The sequence below is a fragment of the Schistocerca nitens genome, chromosome 1 (assembly GCF_023898315.1).
Source record: "Schistocerca nitens isolate TAMUIC-IGC-003100 chromosome 1, iqSchNite1.1, whole genome shotgun sequence".
Taxonomy (NCBI): Eukaryota; Metazoa; Arthropoda; class Insecta; order Orthoptera; family Acrididae; genus Schistocerca; species Schistocerca nitens.
The window spans coordinates 1,203,316,752-1,203,342,201 of record NC_064614.1 but is presented as its reverse complement, the minus strand read 5'-3'; the positions used below and the strand labels follow the sequence as shown (position 1 = coordinate 1,203,342,201).

Sequence of the window (25,450 nt, the reverse complement as noted above, 5' to 3'; positions counted from 1 at the left end):
CTTGATCCTCTGCTGCCTTCACTACTTCATCCCTCAGAGCTACCCATTCTTCTTCTACTGTATTTCCTGTCAATTGTTCCCTTATGCTCTCCCCGAAACTCTCTACAACCTCTGGTTCTTTCAGTTTATCCAGGTCCCATCTTCTTAAATTCCCACCTTTTTGCAGTTTCTTCAGTTTCAATCTGCAGTTCATAATCAATAGATTGTGGTCAGAATCCACATCTGCCCCTGGAAATGTCTTACAATTTAAAACCTGGTTCCTAAATCTGTCTTACCATTATATAATCTATCTGATACCTTTTAGTATCTCCAGGATTCTCCCAGGTATACAACCTTCTTTTATGATTCTTGAACCAAGTGTTAGCTATGACACAGAGAAAAACGTATAAGTGAAAAATACATAAATGAAGTTTTACTGTATGCACTGTAACAGATGACTGTGTTTTTGTTACGAATTTTAGGTGTGACGACGTATGTTTTTTAATACCAACCGGACTTTTCTGTCTTACACTTACGTGGAAATGGAGTATGAGAATTTTTCATTCTGTCATTAATAATATACAGTATAAGAATCATTTATTCAATATAAAAGGAAAATATTTGTAGATATGAAAAACAGAAAAGCACGGTGCTCTTGTAGAAGTAAGTGGGTAGAGAGTGAGTTTAAGGTAAGGGGATGAAATGCAGAAAGCTTCTCCCTTCTGGTATTATGGTGAAAAAATACTAAAATAATGCAATATAATGAGTGAAAATTGTATACAGAAAAATACGGGCACAGTCCATTGGAAATGTGTGGAATTTAGAGAGTACCACAGTGCTCTTTTATCCTACTGTTCTCAGTCTTTTCTTGACACCCGTCTCAATCTGATACTGAGCGTGCGCTGAAGACCTTGCTGTCATACGCCCATACAACCCTCTCCATCCATCCATCATTGCTCTTAGGATGGGGGATGTAAGATGTTGGATAGTGGTTATGATATTGGGTGGCATTGTTGACAGTAAATCACCACCAGGAATAAACCATGCAGACATAAATGAAATGAAATAATGACGTATATGTAGCTAGATCACTACTCACCAAACAGATGGGAGATATTAAGTAACAAATAGGCACATGGGAAGGGGAAAAAGATACCTTGCAAAGCTTTGTGACAGATTGCTCTCTCTCTCTCTCTCTCTCTCTCTCTCTCTCTCTGTCCCCCCCCCCCCCCCCTCCACACACACACACACACACACACACAAGGTAGAAAGTACCAGTCTTCGAACAGGAACAGTATTATTGATTATTGGTAATTATTTGAACAGCTGCAGTTTTGTTGATAGTAAAATCTATATGGTTTATTTTAAATGCTTGATAGACCTTGTCTTTGTCTACCCTTCTGCACTGTGTCATTGAGGTGAGGTGAGTGGTAGTTATTGATTTTGTATCAAAGGATTTCTGTTATGTCAAAGATCACCATTTTTACTTTTTAGCATAATATTGTCGTTATCAGGAAAAAGAAAACTGGCGTTCTAAGGATCGGAGCGTGGAATGTCAGATCCCTTAATCGAGCAGGTAGGTTAGAAATTTTAAAAAGGGAAATGGATATGTTAAAATTAGGTATAGTGGGAATTAGCGAAGTTCGCAGGCAGGAGGAAGAAGACTTTTGGTCAGGTGAACACAGGGTTATAAATACAAAATCAAATAGGGGTAATGCAGGAGTAGGTACAAGTTTATATGCCAACTAGCTCTACAGATGATGAAGAAATTGATGAAATGTATGATGAGACAAAAGCAATTATTCAGCTAGTGAAGGGAGACAAAAATTTAATAGTCATGGGTGACTGGAATTCGGTAGTAGGAAAAGGGAGAGAAGGAACCGTAGTAGGTGAATATGGATTGGGGCTAAGAAATGAGAGGAAGCCGACTGGTAGAATTTTGCACAGAGCATAACTTAATCATAGCTATCACTTGGTTCAAGAATCATAAAAGAAGGTTGTATTATATATTGGTAAGACAGAGATTTAGGAACCAGGTTTTATATTGTAGGACATTTCCAGGGGCAGATGTGGACTCTGACCACAATCTATTGGTTATGAACTGTAGATTAAAACTGAAGAAAATGCAAAAAGGTGGGAATTTAAGGAGATAGGACCTGGATAAACTGACTAAACCAGAGATTATACAGAGTTTCAGGAAGAGCATAAGGGCACAATTGACAAGAATGGGGAAAGAAATACAGTAGAAGAAGAATGGGTAGCTTTGAGGGATGAAGTAGTGCAGGCAGCAGAAGATCAAATAGGTAAAAAGGCGAGGGCTAGTAGAAATCCTTGGGTAACAGAAGAAATATTGAATTTAATTGATGAAAGGAGAAAATATAAAAATGCAGTAAATGAAGCAGGCAAAAAGGAATACAAATGTCTCAAAAATGAGATCGACAGGAAGTGCAAAATGGCTAAGCAGGGATGGCTAGAGGACAAATGTAAGGATGTAGAGGCTTGTCTCACTAGGGGTAAGATAGATACTGCCTACAGGAAAATTAAAGAGACCTTTGGAGGAAAGAGAACAACTTGTATGAATATCAAGAGCTCAGATGTCAACCCAGTTCTAAGCAAAGAAGGGAAGGCAGAAAGGTGGAAGGAGTATATCGAGGGTTTATACAAGGGCAATGTACTTGAGGACAATATTATGGAAATGGAAGAGGATGTAGATGAAGATGAAGTGGGAGATAAGATACTGCGTGAAGAGTTTGACACTGAAAGACCTGAGTCGAAACAAGGCCCCGGGAGTAGACAACATTCCATTAGAACTACTGATGGCCTTGGGAGAGCCAGTCATGACAAAACTCTACCATCTGGTGAGCAAGATGTACGAGACAGGCGAAATACCCACAGACTTCAAGAAGAATATAATAATTCCAATCCCAAAGAAAGCAGGTGTTGACAGATGTGAAAATTACCGAACTATCAGTTTAATAAGTCACAGCTGCAAAATACTAACGCGAATTCTTTACAGACGAATGGAAAAACTGGTAGAAGTCAATCTCGGGGAAGATCAGTTTGGATTCCATAGAAATTTTGGAACACTTGAAACAATACTGACCCTATGACTTATCTTAGAATTTAGTTTAAGGAAAGGCAAAGCTACGTTTCTAGCATTTGTAGACTTAGCGAAAGCTTTTGGCAATGTTAACTGGAATACTCTCTTTCAAATTCTCAAGATGTCAGAGATGAAATGCAGGAAGTGAAAGGCTATTTACAATTTGTACACACCAGTTGGCAATTAACAAGAGCCAAGTGGCATGAATGGGTAGCAGTGGTTGAGAAGGGAGTGAGACAGGGTTGCAGCCTACTGCCAATGTTATTCAATCTGTGTATTGAGCAAGCAATAGAGGAAACAAAAGAAAAATTTGGAGTAGGTATTAAAATCCACAGAGAAGAAATAAAAACTTTGAGGTTCGCCGATGACATAATTTCTGTCAGAGACAGCAAAAGACTTGAAAGAGCAGTTGAACAGAATGGACAGTGTCCTGAAAGGAGGATATAAGATGAACATCAACAAAAGCAAAACGAGGATAATGGAATGTAGTCGAATTAAGTCGGGTGATGGTGAGGGAATTAGATTAGGAAATGAGACACTTAAAGTAGTAAATGAGTTTTGCTATTTGGGGAGCAAAATAACTGATGATGGTTGAAGTCGAAGAGGATATAAAATGTGTACTGTCAATGGCAAGGAAAGCGTTTCTGAAGAAGAGAAATTTGTTAACATCGAGTATAGATTTAAATGTCAGGAAGTCGTTTCTGAGAGTATTTGTAAGGAGTGTAGCCATGTATGGAAGTGAAACATGGACGATAAATAGTTTGGACAAGAAGAGAATAGAAGCTTTCGAAATGTGGTGCTACAGAAGAATGCTGAAGATTAGATGGGTAGATCACATAACTAATGAGGAGGTATTGAATAGAATTGGGGAGAAGAGGAGTTTGTGGCACAACGTGACAAGAGGAATTGACCAGTTGGTAGGACATGTTCTGAGGCATCAAGGGATCACCAATTTAGTATTGGAGGGCAGCATGGAGGATAAAAATCATAGAGGAAGACAGAGATGAATACACTAAGCAGATTCAGAAGGATGTAGGCTGCAGTGAATACTGGGAGATGAAGCAGCTTGCACAGGATAGAGTAGCATGGAGAGCTGCATCAAAGCAGTCTCTGGACTGAAGACGACAACAACAACAACAACAACAACAACAACAACAACAACAGCATAATGTAAAAACTGCAAAAGAATATGCTCTTGGGCTCAAACTTAGGGAAACCAAAATTTACATCTTTCGTGGTGATGAATAAAAGGCAAGAAGAATGTTAAAAAATCCCCTTTCTCGAGAGGTATTTTCAGACTAGAAGATTTAAATGTATCTTAACATCTGTAAGTAATGAATTTCCTACTTAGTGGTTTACTTGATCATAGTAGCTGAGCAAATGCAAAAAGCCTGTAGACAAATTTTAAGTATGTGTACGTGGACAAAGAGTTGGGAAAATTATTCAGATGCTGGGCTTTTGCATGGATTGACACAGACACTTAACACTAGTGGCATTAGCAAACAAGCACCAACACTGTTTTTCAACCTTGTCTTCTATTTGTGCAATTCATTGTGTGATTGATGTTATATACAGATTTTAAGGTAACTGGAAAGTGAACATTAGTGTCAGCAGAAACTTGGTAAGTACTTCGTTTTTAGGGTATAACTTTAAGAAAGATTAAGAAATCTAAAATTGTTGATTGCATTGAATGAAATCAGGCTGACTCACCAGCAACTGCAACATGATCAAAATATGATGTAAATCCTTTTTTGAGTTTCCTCTCACATTTATCTTCTTTCCTTTTTGTAATTTCCTGTATTTTTTACTAGGGGAGAAATTTATGTAGCGGTGAAATGTAATATTATTTGTTTTTACTCTGTTGTATTACGGGGTAGTTTTAATATTGAAACAGTGTTCTAATATTTTGCTTTGGTTATACACATGGAGATCTCTGTGCACAGTATGCTATGTACTTGTACACATGGCAAAGGAAAAAAGGCTTGTTATTGTATGTTGGAAACCACTTTTACCTTTTGTCTTTCTATTGTAGAAATGTGAAAGAGAATTCAAGGAGTACCTAAAGGATAAATTAATTGCAGCAAAATCTGACTTCAGGGAGCTGTTACAGGTACGTAAGGTTTTGATCCTACTTCATCTTGTATCACATAATGGTTCTGATATATGTGCTCCACTATGGTATCTCTTAAGTACACAAGTCATCTTGTTTTCATTTTCTGCATAAGGAATTTTTTGGAAATTTCACTTTAATAAGTTATTGCAATATTGCAGAATTCTATAATACAAATAACAGTTTGCCTAAAGTGGTCCCTGTTGTACCATACTACATTGCTGTGCCAAACACAAGGCCGAAAGTAAGCTTCACATGATGTGTCCTGGCCATGTAACATAGCTCAATGAAACATGTACTACACGACATAAAAAGAACTGCTACAGTATAATGCACAAGGTAACTGAGAAAATGCACAATTAAACAAACAGAAACATCATTTCTATTCAAAGTCAGTGATTACACTTAGGTCACTGATTTATGGCAGTCGCCTGGTCATGGAAAGAAGGTGGGACATTGCTTTTAATAGGGTGTGTGATCACCATGGATGGCAGCACATGCTCTGCAATGTGTTCCCATGCTGGTCACAAGTCTGGTAACGAGTTCTTGTAGTAGAGCATTCCATTCCTCGACAACACAGTTGACAACTGCTGGTTGGTTATTGGTGCACGTGGATGTGTCGCAATACACCTGCCCCAGACTATCCCTCATGTGCCTGATGGGTATTTAAGTTGGGGTATTGGCCAGGTTAGAGCATCTGCCGAACATCCACATGTTCCTAGAGCTGACGAACCTGCACAGGTTAATGCACACCTGAAAAGATATGGGAAAGGAGTACAGTGTCGCAATAGTGTAGACCAGTGACTGTATTGTGTTAAGACTTGATGATGGGTAGGTCCATGCAACATTAAGTAACCCCCCCCCCCCCCACACACACACACACAAAAGACCTGGACCACCAAAACGATAACGTTCAACCATGTTCTGGCTACATTCCAGGTTCCCACACCTCGCATATGATGGCACATCCCCTATTGTCGAAATAATCGTTTTGGTGGTACAGTAGGTGTTATGCTGTGGGGGGGGGGGGGCATAATGTTTCGTGAGTGTGCTGACCTCCAATACTTTAAGCAGTGGCACACACACAAATCAACATTATTGTGAGACTGTACTCCTTGCCCATGTGCATTTGTTCAGTTTCTAAGCGCTGGAGGACTTGAATTGAGCGTGGGGAGATTATGTTTAAAAGTGATACAGCTTTGTACCACTTCTGCACAATAAATAATATTTAAAAAGATATTTAAGGTTTTCATTATGATATGAATATAACAGAGGGAAACATTCCACGTGGAAAAATATATCTAAAAAGAAAGATGATGAGACTTACCAAACAAAAGCACTGGCAGGTCGATAGACACACAAACAAACACAAATATACACACAAAATTCAAGCTTTCGCAACAAACTGTTGCCTCATCAGGAAAGAGGGGAAGGAGAGGGAAAGACGAAAGGATGTGGGTTTTAAGGGAGAGGATAAGGAGTCATTCCAATCCCGGGAGCGGAAAGACTTACCTTAGGGGGAAAAAAGGACAGGTATACACTCGCGCACACACACACATATCCATCCACACATACAGACACAAGCAGACATATTTAAATATGTCATATTTAAATATGTCTGCTTGTGTCTGTATGTGTGGATGGATATGTGTGTGTGTGCGAGTGTATACCTGTCCTTTTTTCCCCCTAAGGTAAGTCTTTCCGCTCCCGGGATTGGAATGACTCCTTATCCTCTCCCTTAAAACCCACATCCTTTCGTCTTTCCCTCTCCTTCCCCTCTTTCCTGATGAGGCAACAGTTTGTTGCGAAAGCTTGAATTTTGTGTGTATATTTGTGTTTGTTTGTGTGTCTATCGACCTGCCAGCGCTTTTGTTTGGTAAGTCTCATCATCTTTCTTTTTAGATATATTTAAGGTTTTCATTTGACTCGTCCTTGTATATCACTTTGCAGTGACATATCATGTGGAACTTATTTTCATCCAGAAGTGTTGCACACCAGTGTGTTATTTTTGAACACATTTGATGCTACCTTGATATGATCGTCAAATCTTCTGTTTGAACATACAGAGGCTTCATTGCCATTTTAGGGTGTGCTCTTTCTGCATATAAATCATTGAGTTTGTTCACAGATCACTGACTTTCTTGAATCTTGCCACTTACTTCATGACAGGTGGCATTTACTGTGTATCACAAGCACTACCTAAGTTTAATATTTTTGTCCACCGAGAGTAGTGTACAAAAGTAATTGTTGGGACCTAATGATACTGTGCCTGTTAACGGTAGAAAATTATTGTGAAATGTTACATTTGATGTAACATCAAAGTTATTGTTTCACCATTACTCAGTAATGCAGGACCTGCCCTGTTTTGTGGATAGGTTTCCCAATTTTGTACATTGTTTGACGTGGAGCCGGATTGGTTAGTTGCAAATGAATCTAGTAGCTTTCCAAGAGTAGCCATGAATGAATCTTGGTAGTTTCATGCATTCATTTCCAAACATTAATCTGCACTACCTGTTCATTCAATTAAACATGAGCCAGTACTTGCAAGAACTGTCAATTTTCAGTACGATACATTATCTATTTTTCCAGAAAACATTAGCACTTAATTCTCTTTTCTATTCCTACCTGCTGGACCATTTCGCTGTTGAACACTTCCTTTCTGATAATTATATGAATTTCTTGATACATCATATGTTTTATTGCTTCTGCCATCCATATTGTTTGAAATAAATCGGCCGCATCAGTCTAATAAACAGTTGATTATGTACTTAATACTATTTATCACAAGAACCTGTATCTTTATCCTACTATTTGACTGTCTTCCATTACGATTTGCTCTTTGTTGAAGTATTATACCAAAATGTGCCATAGAGTTCTTTCAGTCACTCTGGAATAATCTTCCTTTCTAGTTCTCAACTTTCTCAATATTCCTACTGCTGTTAGAAATTTCATTTTCTCTCTTAGAACCCTGTGGGAAAACAAGCTGTACAAACTTGTTACCTGCAAGAAACCTATTTTGATATCACATCATCTAATTGAGCGAGCTTGTTATTTCACTTCTATTGTGACATTCATCAGTTACATCTGCTGGATGTGATATAGTTGTTCTTGCCTTTTTCTTGCTTGGGCTTAAATTTGCGCACACACAGTGGTATGATAAGACTTCTGTTAATGATGCGTTGAAATTTTTTGTCTCATCGCAGAGAATGCACAATAATTCTATTAATTTCTTGTACACATGCCCACAGCCAAAGTAAATTATTGAATGTTAAAACCATCTTTGGCTGTTAAATATTTTTAGAGTGAATGTTTATTATACCATTCACTTGAGCATTATAAGCTGTTTCCAGCGCTTGGTTATTATCAAGGATTTCAAAATCAAAGCCGTATCCACAGTATAAATTGAGCTATCAGAATGAGTACGAGCACGCACGCACGCGCGCGCGCGCGCGCGCGCGCGCGCTCTCGCACACACACACACACACACACACACACACACACACACACACACGCCACATTAATCATGAAGAATGTGGTGACTTCATTCCATTTAATTATGTATAACTTCCAAAATAGTATATACATATAGTGTGTGCCACAGTGTCCTCCAAATCTTGCTGATTTACGCAGGGCAGTATGTGATTGGCAGGGGGATGGGGGGGGGGGGTGTCCCAAGTATGTGCTCAGTGACCAACATTTCCAAAAAACAGAACAAACATTTTGTAAACAATACAATGAAATTAAAATTTGCCTATGTTGCTGCTGTGACTTAAGTTGTTTTCTTGTAGTCACAATGTACCCAATTTTTGGAAGGGCTAGCTAGCGTGGCATTATATGCAAGTATTTCATGTGTACAAAAGGTTCTGGACATGTCTCTGATGAACACTCACCTTCATGGAAAATGTACTGGGCTCTATTACTTAAGAACTCTTGGAGAACTACTCACATATCTGGAAACCTATACCATAAGGTGGAGTCTTGCTGTTTTGAAGGTTGATAACTTGTCACCAGTTAGATTACAGTTGTTTTGAGATGCTTCTTCACCTGAGTTGGACCTGGCAGTCTAGCAATAAAGCATGTACGTGGAAACCAAAAGGTCAAGAGATCAAATCCCGCTAGGACAACAGGTGTTTCAGTCTGCCTTTTAATCTAACCTTCAGCTGTTAGCGATGTGGAGATTCCTCAGAAACATGTGGTTCAGATTCCACATTAAATTGTAGGTCCCCTGTCTCCTTTAGGATAACAGGTGTAAGTGAGGGACACCCTAGTCATCATAGTGGCAACCAATGGAAAGACATGCACCAGGTCATTGAGCCACACAAACTATTATTGTTGTCACCTGTACGCATAGTTTCTCATTGGTACGTTTCACCACTAACTTGTCGTATGTTCTTCTGGCTTTTCTCTGGAATCCCAAATGGTCTTGGATTATTGCATCGATGTTGTCCAACCTCATCAGATGTTTGTCAGCTTCTGTTTATCAATGATATCATATCCACGATCTTTTAGTGATTTGTTTAGAGCACAGATATCACTTTCATTCAACTCTAGCATTTCCTGTAGCTAACCCCCCCCCCCCCCCCCCCGAATCAGTGCTGCAGTGACAAATCATTGATAGTCTGGGCAATGAGACTTTGAGTGTTCTGTGCGTACAACATGATACTTACATCAGCTTTGGTGAGCTCTGCAACGTCAGTGATGCTGGGCAGTGCATTCGCAGCTCCAATACTGGATGTTGCAGCATGGTTTAGATGATTTTCCATTTTAAATGTGCTTCCATGTTATGTATTCACCAAATGAATGCTAACAGCACACAATTTCTACAGCTGGACCAGTTGTCTGGCATACTGGTAATTATGTACACAAACCTTCTTCGTGATCAGTGTGTCCTTTTAGTGGAAACCCTATCAAAATTCTTGTTGTAGTTCCAAAGAGTAACCCTCACATACTGACAGAAAAATTTGGAGATGCACTTAAATTTATAATACCGTATTTACTCGAATCTAAGCCGCACTCGAATCTAAGCCGCACCTGAAAAATGAGACTCGAAATAAAGGAAAAAAAAATTCCCGAATCTAAGCCGCACCTGAAATTTGAGACTCGAAATTCAATGGGAGAGAAAAGTTTTAGGCCGCACCTCCAAATCGAAACAAAGTTGGTCCATTGTAATATGAGACACAATTTAGGTCGAATGAAAGACGATACAGCTACAGTAGGTTGGTTCGAGTCGTAAGCTTAGCAGTTAAGCTTTACCAGGTAGCCATTGCTATGCGTCAGGCGCTCCGTCCGTATTTATACGGGTACCCTTCCTTTTTCCCGTGCTTTGTCTGGTTTGAATCGATTGCTTATTTTGCTTTGATCTGATAAGTGCCGTTTTCTTTGTTATAGGTGTTTACGTCACTCTAAGCTGAAAATGCATTACTGTACTGTGTCGTGCATTGTTTGTCGCATTTTGATAGTGCGTGTTTACAGCCTGTCGCCGCTCGCGGCATGACTTGCTTTTGTGCCCGCTACCGACGCTTAAAAAAAAAAAAAAAAGGAATCGTCTCATTAGCGAAACAATGGCAAGAGACTGCTATTTGTTGTTACTTACACTGCTGCTTTCTTTGATAATGATCAACAAGAACCAAATAATAGACTGCGTATGATAGAACATGTTCTGAACGAGTGTTTAGCGAAAATTTTTCTCCGTTTGAAAATCTTTGCGGCTGCTTCTTTAGTACATCAAATTCTGCACAGAAATTAGTCATCTTACATTTAAAATCTAGTCAGTTGCCGTGCTTCATTTCTGACTGTATCACTATTAGGCATAAGAATAATACCAATATAAACATGACACGATACGTATATTCTTCCGCGTTTGCTGTTGGCTTACTCTAGTTTCGTAGTTTATTAGGCAGATAGGATTTAAATGAGATAGCAGCAAACACGAAAGAATACATGGCAAAATGTTTATATTCGTATTATTCTTATGGTGAAGAGAATACTGCATGTGATTCACATTTCATCAGGTTCCTATTAGCAACCATCTAACCATCTCTTCTCACAGGTAGGAAAAAACTCGGAACGTAGACTTGGCCATATTGACAAACATCCGTAACAGTCTTGCCAGTCGGATTTTCGTAGTACATTGAAATTCTGCTACATTCGAAGATGAACAATACGGAATTTATATTAACTTCGTTGGATAATGTATGAAAATGCAGTGGTCGAAACTCGGGGCGGAGAAAAAAAAAAGCTCGTCTTCTACCTTTTTTTTAAATTTATTTACTGATGCAGAGGTTTTGGCCATACTTGTGTAGCGCTACATATATTCGACGGCAGAAGTTAGTTGTGGCGGCACCTATCAACATTTTTCAGAACTTCCGCTGGCTTTGCACTCGATTCTAAGCCGCAGGCGGTTTTTTGGATTACAAAAACCGGAAAAAAAGTGCGGCTTAGATTCGAGTAAATACGGTATGTATCGGTCTGTCAAATTTGTAATATGTATAGATTTGTCATATTCACAGAGCTGTTAGTGGGTAACATGTTGGATTATAAGGTTGTCACTTCCCACTTTAAAGTTTTGTATAATATGCTATCCCTGGAACTGATTGTCTGAATTTAGGTTGGAAGACATAGTTGAGCAAGGTTAGCTCATGCCACAGCTTGCTCTGCCTATTCCCCTCCTCCTCCTCCTCCTCCTCCTCCTCCTCCTCTCCCCTGTTGGATATGATACAATGATTACTGTTCTGATACTGCCCATACCAAAATTACAGTGTAATAATAGTTTGACTCACTGAATTGGCGCAGCATAAAATCCCAAACTTTCATTCATAGGAACAGTAATTTTTTCTGCCCCACCTGTGAAACTAAATCAGAAAAACGGTGAGAGCTGTGCAGATTTCTTCCCAATCTTAAGCAGAATCGAAAGAATTTTATTGGTTAAATAATGACAATTGCTTGAACAGGAAAGATAAACTGGGGAACATGTTACTTTGTTGCAGGAGACAAAATTGATAAACCACAAGTCACTGAAATTGGTACAAGATAATGAAGCTCATATACGGGAAATGGAGGAAATACTAAAAAAGGACAAGAGGTACCTGGTACTTGACTATATGCCTGAGGAGCGCACAAAGTTGATTGTTGCTTACCTGGAGGATTTGGAGAAACGAGGACCACCTCCACCACCTACTGCTTCTGAACCTACACGCCGACCCACAAAATAAATGTGTTGTTTTCATTATAAAACTCCTTTTTATTCACCTAGTGGCTGTTTCTAAGTGCAAGAAAATCATCTGGTGTCTTGTTTAGCATCAGGTAATGGATTAAAATTTTCACTGTGTTCGAACTTTGTTTGTGCAAGTCAGGTAGGCATTTGTACTGGAGATAAGTTGACATTATTGAACTGTATGTGACGGATGGAAATCTGGACTCAAACTGGGAGTTGGAATAATATTTTTTTGGTCTTTTAAGGTCTCATATCTTGCATTGTACAGTCATACTTTAGTGTCAGGATCTCATATCATTTGTACTGAAAATGGATCTATGCTGGTTAGATGAAAAGCAGTTCTCTTTAGTAATGTGTCTGTACTGAGTTAACTATTGGTCGTGTGACAGTTTTTCTTTCCGTTAAGTGGTTTTCTATGCTATGAGAGACTTCAACATATTAACCAAACGTGCTTATACAGCTTCGCATGTGTTTATAATAAAGTCTTTAAAATAGTTAAAGCATTCAGATCAATGTGATTTCTTGTTGAGTAAGTCCTTAATTTTATCCCCAACTAGTCCAGAAGACATACTTATAGTTTTCAATGATTGTGTTTTAAAGTATGCTTATGCTGTGTGTATTTATTCCTAGCCATAATTTCTGAAAAACTGCTGTGGTCTTTTGTCTCTCTAGAACTGTTACATATTTAAAGTCATCAAGCAAGTGAAATGCAGACTGAGATATTCCTCTATTGGAATAATCTAATTTACAAGACAAAAACAATATTGTGCATTGCATTAAGTTGATGTTGACATTGTTGGGCTATCCCCTGAAATGTCATCCTGTCATGTACAGAGTTCTTACTCAAATGTCAGTTTTTCACTTCTTGGATGAAAGTATATTATTATTTTCAAGTGAATACTGTGTTCTTCCTTCTCATTCACCCCCCACCCTCTCCACCACACTCCACCCCATCCCAATTCCTTACACATAACTCCCCTCTATTCTTTTTACATGAAAAATTTTTATCTGCTGAAATGATGGTTTTAATTGTAGTGTACGTGCAATACATTATTTCTTCATCCAGCCAAGGCTAACACATTAGTAATGAGCTGATGGGACCACAAAATATAATGAATATAATACATAGATCAACCTTACTGCAGCTTGTAAATAAGGCATTTATATTGCTTAAAAGTATTTGTCACTGAATGTTAATAATTTAATTCATATTGAATGTCATTTTTTTTTCTATTTTAAAATGTTGACATGTGATTAGTTATTTGTATATTTACAAAATCTGTGTAATCTTGCACTTCTCATGAATAAAAATTTCATGTAGTGACTGTACGTGTTTTCATTTAATATACTACATATTATTTTCACATTTGTTGATGTAATTTGCAAGGACAGTGGAAAAGACAGAAAACTTCTTGATAAAATTCAACAAATAAGATTATGCTGGCATGAATGTTAAGGTAGTGGCATTGCCTGTGAGAAGAATGTAGTTCAAATGCTCATGCAGCCATCCATATTTAGGTTTTCCATTGGTTCTATAAATCAAAAAAGTGGGACAATTAATTTAAAAAGGGTGCAGCCACTTCCCTTCTCCACCCACCTAAGTTTGTGCTTGATCTGCAATAACCTCATTGTTAATAGGACATTAAACCCTAACCATTGTTTTTCTTCCTTTTTTGTGCACTTACATTCAATGCATTGGATATTTTAACAACCAGTTAAAAAAAATCACTTGTTGTTGTTGTTGTTGTCGTCTTCAGTCGTGAGACTGATTTGATGCAACTCTCTATGCTACTCTATCCTCCGCAAGATTCATCATCTCTGTGTAACTACCACAACCTATATCCTTCTGAATCTGCTTAGTGTATTCATATCTTGGTCTCCCTCTACAATTTTTACCCTCCACACTGCCCTCCAAAACTAAATTGGCGATGCCTTGATGCCTCAGAATGTGTCCTACCAACCGATCCCTTCTTTTAGTCAAGTTGTGCCACAAATTCCTCTATCTCCAGTTCTATTCATTACCCATCTAATCGTTAGCATTCTCTTGTTGCACCACATTTCGAAAGATTCTATTCTCTTCATTATCATCAATGTTTCACTTCCATACATGGCTACACGCCATATAAGTACTTTGAGAAGAGACTTCGTGCCACTTAAATGTGTACTCAATGTTAACAAATTTGTCTTCTTCAGAAATGCTTTCTTTGCCGTTGCCTGTCTACATTCTATGTCCTCTCTACTTCGACCATCATCAGTTATTTTGCTCCCCAAATAGCAAAACTCCTTTACTACTTTAAGTGTCTTATTTCCTAATCTAATTCTGCCAGCAACATCTGATTTAGTTAGACTGCATTCCGTTATCCTCATTTTGATTTTGTTGATGTTCATGTTACAATGTCATCGACAAACCTCAAAGTTTTAATTTTTTCTCTTCGGATTTTAATTCCTACTCCAAATTTTTCTTTTGTTTCCTTTACTGCCCGCTCAATATGCAGATTGAATAAGATTGGCAGCAGGCTGCAACCCTGTCTCACTCCCTTCGCAACCATTGCTTCCCATTCATGCCCCTTGGCTCTTGTTAATTGCCATCTGGTGTCTCTACAAATTGTAAATAGCCTTTCGTTTCCTGCATTTTATCTCTGACATCTTCAGAATTTGAAAGAGAGAATTCCAGTTAACATTGTCAAAAGCATTTCTCTAAGTCTACAAATGCTAGAAATGTAGTTTTGCCTTTCCTTAAACTAAGTTCTAAGATAAGTCATAGGGCCAGTATTGCTTAAAGTGTTCCAAAATTTCTATGGAACCCAAACTGATCTTCACCGAGATTGACTTCTACCAGTTTTTCCATTCGTCTGTAAAGCATTCATGTTAGTATTTTGCAGCCATGTCTTATTAAACTGATAGTTCGGTAATTTTCTCATCTGTCAACACCTGCTGTCTTTGGGATTGGAATTATTATATTCTTCTTAAAGTCTGAGGGTATTTCACCTGTCTCATAAATCTTGCTCACCAGACGGTAGGGTTTCATCATGGCTGGCTCTCTCAAAGCTGTCAATAGTTCTAATGGAATGTTGTCTACTCCTGGGGCCTTGTTTCACTTTAGGTCTTTCAGTGCTCTGTCAAATTCTTCACGCAATATCATATCTTCCATTTCATCTACGTCCTCTTTAATATTGTCCACAAGTACATCACACTTGTATAGACCCTCTATATACTCATTCCACCTTTCTGCACTACCTTCTTTCCTTAGGACTGGTTTTCCATCTGAGCTCTTGATATTCATACAAGTTGTTCTCTTTTCTCCAAAGGCCTCTTTAATTTTCCTGTAGGCAGTATCTATCTTACCCCTAGTGATATATATGCATCTACATCCTTACCACTTTTGAATTGAAAGCAATGTAACTGAAATACATAATTGCAAGACAACTGATAATTACATGTGCTGTGTCCTACCCAGTTGTTACACATCTGAAACTACCGTGCTGCCATGACTTGCATTACAGCCTATAATGTGATATCACCCCCCCCCCTCCCCACCCCACCCCACCCCACCTTCCTCCTCTCTTTCAGATTTTAGGCATGATGGATCAGAGTGCTCGAATAGAGTACATACTGACAATGTGACTGCTGTGTTACATTTGCTACATGTTAATGGCATATATCACTAATTAGTTGCTTAGACATTTCTGTTAAGAAACAAAAGTAATGGAGTAAATAAAGAGAATAAACATAAGTTAACTATTTCACTGTTAATTATGCGTTAAAGAAAGTGTTCAGAAGAGCCCAGATACTATTGTAAAATTTATTGTATCACTGGGCAAATTTGTGTTATTTGAAAATAGCGAACAAATTATGTAATAATCACTAGAGGGGTTTGAGTAGCTTTTATATATGGAAGGGAATTTTATACATTAACTAGGACAAAGGACTAGCTTTTGGTTGTTAAATGCTGTATAAATGACTTCAGTACAGTAAGAAAAGTTGGAAAAAAAATCAGAATTATGCATTTTACATCAGAAATGAAATTCTGTGTGTAGAATATTGTGTTGGATACATAACAGCCACCTAAAGAACAATTGTTGTGTTATTAATTATCTGCAATAAGATATCTGATATTGCTTTGCCGTTGGAGAACAAAACAATGTACCATGAAACTATGGCCAATACCATAGTAGCGCCTACATATTGGTTACATGTAAGTAGCTAACACATTACCATGATTCATACATGGAAAGAAGATATGGGATATCTCTTTTTAGCATATGACTTGCTTCCAATCGTCAATGTTCCATTTAAAGTTTAACTGTCTCTGTCACCCAATAGACATACATATTTTTAAGTAACTCAAAATACTGATATGTTGCTCAATATGCTAATTTTGTAATGCTTCTTGTCTAATTAATTCTGTGGTTCTTTGTGACAGTCATTATTAAAACTTGGCAATACTGACTTCAGATGAGTTTTCACCCTTGTGTTTGTTGCTAATATCCTGCCAGCACGTAGGTAATTTTTAATGCACAATTGAAATGTATTCAACAATTGACTCCATTAATAGTTTTTGATGTCTCATATTTCATCCAACTTGCATCTAGTCAGTTGTACAACAGACAGATAATAAAACGTCTAGAGCACTGAAAAAGTGCTTTCATCTCTGTGATATAAGTAATAATTGATGCACGCAAGTGATCCTAGTTGGTTGATGAAGGCAGATCATAAATAATGAAACTTTCATTATTCCCACTACTAGCAAACTTGTCTGGATGTTCATTTACCCACATGTAAATAGACAAGATCTGTTCGCACATGTAATTGAAAGAAGTTTTTTTGGAGAAAGTATTGTTGGTGAACAAGGTACCAAGTTCCAACAGAATGATTCAAGATTGATTTTTTGCATGTCACTGGTGCAACAGATTATCAAAACTTAAAAAAACCTTTAGTAAGGATATTCAGTTTGACTGCTTTCAATGGCATAGTAAAATAGATGAGTGTTTTCTGTGTCCGAAGGAGACAAGAGTTACAGAAAGGATCGAAACTAGAAAAACTTATATTAATGAACTGTCATTCTTTCATCATTTGCACATGATCTACACACTGGCAGTGCTCTTTCCCGACATTGTTGCTGTTCATTGTGAATGTCATTAACTTCATATTAGGTGCAGTATAATGTGTCATACTAAAGGTGCGTTGACACCTATGCACCATGTGTTCATCGTTGTACTGCTGTAGCTTGCCCCACAAGGAGGTAAGAGCCCCCCAGGATGAACACAAGTGTGAATGGAATCAATCGCATGCACTTGTTGAGGAAGTAGCATGCACCTACATACCTGCCTCTACTTGCTTGTTGGGCAAGCTACAGCCGCATGGCAACTAGTCACAAGGTGCATATGTGTAACGGCACCGTAATACTAGTTGCTGCCACAGAGCTGTTGAAAGGAGTGTGGTGATTGACACAACTTAGTTAGACAAATTATTACTTGGAAACAATGCAGTACTAGCCACTTTTTTAACCGCATTTATGCCAAGAGACATTGTAGATGTTTAAACCATTATGAAATACTTAAATTCACAACCACTGATTTCAAAACAGCATTATCATGTATACAATAAAAGCAAAATTGATACCCTTGACTTCTTTCCATGTCTAATTCTTGCAGCAATAATTTGAAGTTGAATTAGTAACAACATATTGATTTACATAAATTTTACTTCACAGAATTGTGGAGAAAGTGTATTTTACTCGCAATCCATAATTTAAGTATGTGACTTAGTAGTGTGGTGCAAACATGAATGAGTACTTATTCACAGTTTGGTTTGTAGTTATATCAACTAAGTAAAAGAGTTACTTTTTACTACAAATTTGTCAAATCACTGTTATTCACTGTCACTTTGCTTGCTGCAGCTTGTTATAAAGAAGTGGCAATCATTGTACATACATTTTTTAGAGGATGTTCCTATAAAACAAAAAAGGCTTTTTTTTTAGATTTGTGTATTGGAGAAGCAATCTGGGTACACTTTTTTCAGGTTACTATTGTAGTATTTCATCAATTTTTTTTTAAACTGACATGTTTCACTTCATTATAACATAATATTGTGTAGATAGGTGACATAGAAATATTCTGTTAATAAATGTTAGAGACAAATGTAATATGCAGGTATGATATATTGTTGTCATTAATAACTGTTGAATATTAGAACGGAAGAAGATATGGTGCTTGAGTAATGAGGTATTATTTTCACCCATGTGTGAAAGCAGCATTAGTACTATTAAATTTTACTTTTTTATTGTAGTATTTACTCTTTTTTTATGTGCACGTTTAAGTACAAACATCATTTTATTCATTATTTGCTAGTGTATTTAAGTTGTGTTTTTAAAATATGTTTAGAACAAACTAGGCTCATTTTGCACAAGAAACTTACATTTCATGTGCACATTGTTTGCACTCAGGTTTTCAGCACGTTCAACTTAGGTCAGTGGTATTGTTGACTTTGCAGAAGCAGACTGGCACTTTTCCTCTTGATTCCCCTTTGTACTCCACCAGTGCCCTCTGCCTGCTGTTCTCCCTGGTGCTATCGTCCTCAAAACTTTTCCTTGCTTTTAAGTTCATCTGTGAGCTGCAGAAAGTACTTTTCACGTGCTATGAATAAATACATTGATCATCTACAGTGTAATAAATCAGTATATAGGCATTTTGTAAGAAAATTAATGTTGTTGGTTGGAATAGATTGCACTGTGTATATGCAATAGTATGAGGTCCAATATACCAACAGATGCAGTCAAATAGCTCCACATTTGATGTCAGTACTACAGTACATAATGAGACATCAACGATTCAGGTGGCAGAGGATGGAACTTGGTATAAAGCCAATCTGCACTGTGCAGTGTTATTGTGTGCGTACATATCTTTACTGCAGATGGGAACAGACATTGGTGAGAGTGTGTCTTGAGTACATAAACCACGACTGTGACAATGTTACATGTAAAACTGTTATAACAGTTATCATGTGATGAAGAAGCAAAAACCAATGCATACCAGGGACTCTCCAGTCATCAAATCACCAAGAAGCTGAACCATTCAAGAACAATTTTGTTTGAGTAGGCATGTATTAAGGACAGAATGCAAAATATAGGGAAAATTAGAAAATTATCTGAGGCATCAAAACTGTTACTTTTGCGCAAAGCAAGGGCCACAAACCATTATTCTTCTTAAGTGGTTGCTGATGTACAGTTGTCAGTAATTGCGAGTCGCATACAACACATTTTTGTCAAATGACAAACATTGTGCATTCAAGAAATGGCTGTAAAAACCTGTTCCAACACCCAAACATAAACAGGCTAGATTTGAGTTTGCTGAAAAACATATGCCATGGAATTCAGTATGGTATAAAGTGATCTTCAATGAATAGTAGTTTAATTTAGATGAGTCAGATGTAAGAAGTACCAGAAATTTTGGTGGTGAAATTGTTTTGGGCAGCCATCTGTGCAAAAGGTAAATTGTGTATTGCTTGGATAAACGTGTAGAATGAACTCTTAACATATAACCGAGATGTTAGAGACAGACTTGATTAGAATGTATGTGGACCTAGGGGAAGAAAGTCTAATGTTTCAGCAAGATAATGCATCTTCACATGTTCCTGCTATAACTAATAAAAATATCGATATTTTTTCTTGGTCTTTGCATAGTCTCCATCTGAACCCTTCGAAAAAACATAACAAAATCAATGCCGACAAGAATTTTTGAGGTAAGTAAGGGGAACGAATGGAGGATGAACAAAGTATAAGGGGCGTTCAACAAGAATTTTTGAGGTAAGTAGGGGAACGTATGGAGGATGGACAAAGTATAAGGGCTCATTCAAACAGAAATGAGCCAGAGGAATAATTACAGAAACCAGTACCTATATGTTAGAAGTATTGACCCTGACTGTTGAGACAGTTGTCCCACTGTGACACAAGGCAGTGAACGGCCGTCTTATAAAATTCCCGGGGCTGTGATGTTAACCAGTTCCACACATAGAGCTGGACGTCTTCATTTGCACCCTCATAGCCTTTCTAAGGGGACCAAAAATGGCGTGGTCACAGGGACAAGAGTGAATGCCCAGCATTACTCGCAAACCTTGACCACCCTTTACCAAGCGATCAGATCAAAATAACCAGGCAATCTCACCCATGGGGTCATTCTGCTCCACGACAACACAAGTGCGGCACTCCTGCAGAAATTCAAATGGGAGGTTCTCGGCCACCCTTCATACAGTCCGGATCTCTCTGCCTGTGATTACACCATTTTTGGTCCCCTTAAAAAACCTCGGAGGGTGCAAACGATTCACCTCGGATGACGACGTCCAACTGTATGTACAGAACTGGTTAACATTGCAGAGCTGGGAATTTTGTGTGACAGCCATTCACTGCCTTGTGTCACAGTGGGACAAATGTCTCAACAGCCAAGGTCAGTACTTCTAACATACAGGTACTGGTTTCTGAATTATGCCTCTGGCTCGTTTCTTTTTGGACACCCCTTATACTAACAATGCAATAACACAAAAGGACAGTGAATGCTTTTATACCAGTTTCAACACAGGAAATGCAAATGCCTTATTTTGTTACCCATGTTTTGAAAGAAACTATGTAATTCCATCATGATTGATTGTCGTATATGTGTCTACTACTTTCATACTAAATTCAATACATATATGCTTCAGGCATTGTACTATTACGTTTGTAGAAGCCCTGCCTGTATACTGATTTCCACTACCATACGACATAATGCCTTCTTTTCCTTCTTGTATGAAGTTTAAGTGAAAAATTTGAATTTGGCAATGTGCTGCAATACTGCTTCTCAGTTCATGCAGTAGTAATTTCCAGATGCCAGCACTGTAGTCACTTGCAAAATGGCTGATATACATGTTTGTATTAGTGTTCTGAGATATCGTTCTTGAATGCAGAACGTCAAATGCCCATTTGCATTCATTGATGACTGAAAAATGTGTATGGTGGGGCAATAGTGAATATCAGCACTGTTAGACAATGGGTTCATGGCTTTAGCAAATATTAAGGGCTGACAAAAAGAGGAGCGACAGGCCGGTGAATGCAGTGTCTCCACACAACATTGAGTGAGTTGATGACATCACTCATGGTGATTGTGGGTGATTTGTGTGGCATTACCTCCCTCAGTAAAGGAAGTGTGATTTCAGTTATTCAACAACTGAGATACTCAAAGGTTTGTGAAACTTGGCTACCAAAAATGTTAACTGACCAGAACAGAAGAGGCAAGAAAAGCAGTTGCCCCACAACTCTTGCGATGCTTCCCTTTGGAGGGACAGGAATTTCTGGAAAGAATTGATTGGCGACGAAATGTGGGTTCATTTTTTTTGAACCAGAGTCAAAGAGGCAGTAAGGGAATGGCATCACAGAAACTCACCAAAAAAGGCAAAGTTCAAAGCTGTGCAACTGGCAGAGTGAGTTATGGCTACAGTATTCTGGGTTGCCGAGGGGGTCATTATGGTTAATTTTTGGGAGCAAGGATGCAGAATTAATTCTATCTTATACATCAGAATCCTCAAATAGCTGAAAGCACATCTTCAGCAATTGCGCCCAACAAAAGAATGAATATTCTTCTTTTGCATGACAATGCAAGACCACTCACCACTCATCACACCGCTGGTGGCCGAGCAGTTGTAGGCACTTCAGTCTGGAACTGCGCGACAACTACGGTCGCAGGTTCGAATCCTGCCTCGGGCATGGATGTGTGTGATGTCCTTAGGTTAGTTAGGTTTAAGTAGGTCTAAGTTCTAGGGGACTGATGACCTGAGATGTTAAGTCCCATAGTGTTCAGAGCCATTTTGAGCCAGTCATCACTCCACTGAAGAGATCGTGAGTAGCCCTGACCTGGCACCATCAGACTTCCATCTGTTCGAGCTGCTAAAAAGAATCTTGGTGTTCACTTTGAAGATGAGGAGGCTGTGGAAACATCCGTTCATCAATGGCTTTGCAAGTACGACTGAGCATTTTACCACACTGAAATACTTGCCGCTGTATAAAAATGGACCAAAACTGTGGAAATGGATGGAGATTATATCGGGAAGTCATAAATTAATTATTCTACTTTTTGACTGACCCTCATACTACTATAGCACTGTGCTTCTGAGCCTCATCAGAGATCTCACATAAAGCCTCAATTATTGTTCCTCAGAAATGAGATCTTTCTCCCCTTCCTACTTCTTAGCCAGATAAAAAATACAGGGAAGTTCCTGTTGTCACATTACTTACTCAGCTCGGAAACAGGTCCACTAAAAGTGAGACAGCGTCATATCCAACAGCTGGCAGGGTGTATAGTGTACACATCGGGACAACCGCGAAAAGCCCAGGAATTTTTTCATCTGGGAAAAACCCGGGAATTTTTTCATCTGGGAAAACCTGGGAATTTTTCGGAATTCTTGGAATTTTTCATTGTTTTAGTTTCCAGTTACATTTTTGTAATTTTGACTGGTAAGAACTATAATCTAACAAAGAATGTTACTGTATACTGCTAATGGAGAATAATACTACAGCAATAAAACATAAACAAGAGAGAAAAAAGAAATAAAAATTTAGTTTCAAAGGAAATGTTCCATTTACAACAACAAAACACCATGCAAGCACAAGTGTCTGCAAATGGCAAAAATATGTATAAAAGGCCTTAGGACGAAGACTGCAATACTTTGTAATAATGAACTGCTTTATGAGAGTGAGATCACAATTGTTTACATTAGGTTTATCACCAGTAGCAGCAAGCAGCCAAATGCTGACAAGAAAAATTTTTCTGATGCACCCTAACTACCAAATTTGTGATTTGCCTGAGTTGTAGTGTGTGTGTGTGTGTGTGTGTGTGTGTGGAGGGGGATAGTCTCCATGTGACCTGTTTTCACGTTTATTTCATCGTTTCCTCTTCATTTACAGCTCGCACGTCAAATGAAAACAAAACAGATTTCTCTGGCCAGGAGCTATCAAGTGAATTAAAATACATTCACATAGTTACAGAAGGCAAAAATATATTATTGGTTTTAGTTTTCTGATTTTATTTCCAAGGTTTCAACAGTGAAGTGTTAATCACCCTGCAGAACAATGAAGTTATTTTTGTCAGTTTCTGTAAGTTATTAATCTTTTCCGCAGAGGCAATCAATTTATTTGAAACAAAGTGTTTCATTCCACAGTATTGGCTAGTTCTAATTGTTCGCTGAATTTCAATTCCATGTTTTCATCTTCTGCCATGTAAGGCATTACACCATAATGAAGAACCAAACATGAGATTGTACAGTACTGGTACTCCAAGCAAGTTTACGTCCCGAAAACCACATTGAAAAGATTAATATCACGTGAGGCCTACTTCATTGTGAATCTGGACAAACCAATGTACACTTTAGTTTAAATTATGCATTTTAGTATGGTTTACAAAATTCCAATGCTCTTTCAGTATCCTCTGATGTCCTCTTTCTGTTGTGGCATAATGTAAGGTCTCTTAATGCTTTATATGTACAAACATGTGGGCTTCTTACATCACCACAGCTGCACACATGTGATAATGCCTATTTTCTGGAGCTCTCTGGCAACTGCTAAAAGGGACCTATTTCTAAGTCTCAGGGAAGTATTGCAAATGGTGGTTTGAAAAGTGTTATTTTAAAAGTAAATTTCCTTTTACGCAAGGTGAATTGTGTTACGTGTGAGAATGTGGGCTGAGTTTCTTAAATCACAAGAGTTTTTGACTCTCGTTTGAAACTTAACACTTTGAGGACCAGCCACTTAGAAGAATTTTGAGCCCAGAAGACGGGAGATTTATGTCATTATTTTAAATTTACTGTCACATTTGTGTGATGTATCTTAAAGTGTAACACACGCAAAAAAAGACCAATATTACATCTGGAAACTTAGCTTCTCTTGTAGCTAATTAATCTTTGAGACCAATATTATACATGAAAGCTTAGCTTTTCTTGTAGCTACACGATTTACATTAATGTAAACCATTAACTTTTTCCTCTTAGTGTGTTCGTGCTACTCAACCGTGATTTTGCTATTCGGTGACTTCAAGTCATGTCCTATGTTCTGAATATCTGCTGTCATCGGCTGGTGAGAGTGTGGCATGAGCTATGATTGGCTTACAGAAGGGCATCACTATCTTGATTTCAATGCTCCGGAAACTGCATGCTGTGTTTTTGGTGGCATTTGAATTTATTCTTTTGTAATATGTAAATATGCAGCGTATATGTTACTGCACACAGAAGGTCTTTCCAAAATTTCTCTCCATTTTTTCATCAAAGGTTTTTCCAAAACTTCTCCTGTGTTTCCTTAAAGTGTGTGGAAGTTCTATGCCATTGTATAAAACATTAATCATTCAAATAACTGAAAAGTTTTACAGTTCCGAGAGAAAATCTATGGAAAACCTACAGTCACTTAGTGCAGAAAAATTGTATTTTCGCCTGGGAAAAGGTATATTTTTTAACTGGGATGTCCGGGAAAAGCCTGGGATTTTTTTTTTTTTTTTCTTTCCCTCCTTCCTTGTCCACATATACACTCTGGCTAGGTACCTGAATGTGTTGTTCTTAGTGAAGTATGTAAATGCATTTTGTTATCGTTATACACCAACAGAAATCTAGAATTTAACCTTACATCCAGTTTATCGGACATGAGTGTCCATGAACTCACATCCAGTTTTATTTGTGAGTAACTTTTTGTTAACTCTTGTATTACAATGACAGTGAATGCAATTTCCCTCAAACTCCCCAAAATTTCAGCCTTAAGAGGAAACTTGCTTGCAGACAGATATTCAGCTTGAGCCAATTTTACATCGAGTTAGCTATCAAAGGAGTTTGTGAAATATGTGTCTGAACAGTATATCCTTCACGCATTTGGAATGTAGGCCCATGGGAGCACAATTGAAGACTATCTGCAGAAGTACCTTGTTTATGATTGACATCATGGACTGTTGTGAGATTAGTGTGACAGTGTGTGCCCCCTCCCCCTCCAGTCAAGAGATACAGTCCAATAGTTTCCAGATTTAATCTTTCACTCTCTATCAAAATG

General features: G+C 38.1%; 1 protein-coding gene across 1 annotated transcript in view; it reads left to right on the top strand.

Annotated features, from left to right (window-relative positions):
- LOC126201124 (transcription elongation regulator 1) overlaps positions 1-13,699 on the top strand; it is a 266,120-nt gene extending 252,421 nt beyond the window's left edge. Inside the window, exons 18-19 of the mRNA XM_049936763.1 lie at positions 5,112-5,189; positions 12,176-13,699. Coding sequence (XP_049792720.1) covers positions 5,112-5,189; positions 12,176-12,400 — 303 coding nt within the window. The 3' untranslated portion in view covers positions 12,401-13,699. The remainder of the gene's footprint in view (positions 1-5,111; positions 5,190-12,175) is intronic.
- The last annotated feature ends 11,751 nt before the right edge of the window (positions 13,700-25,450 follow it).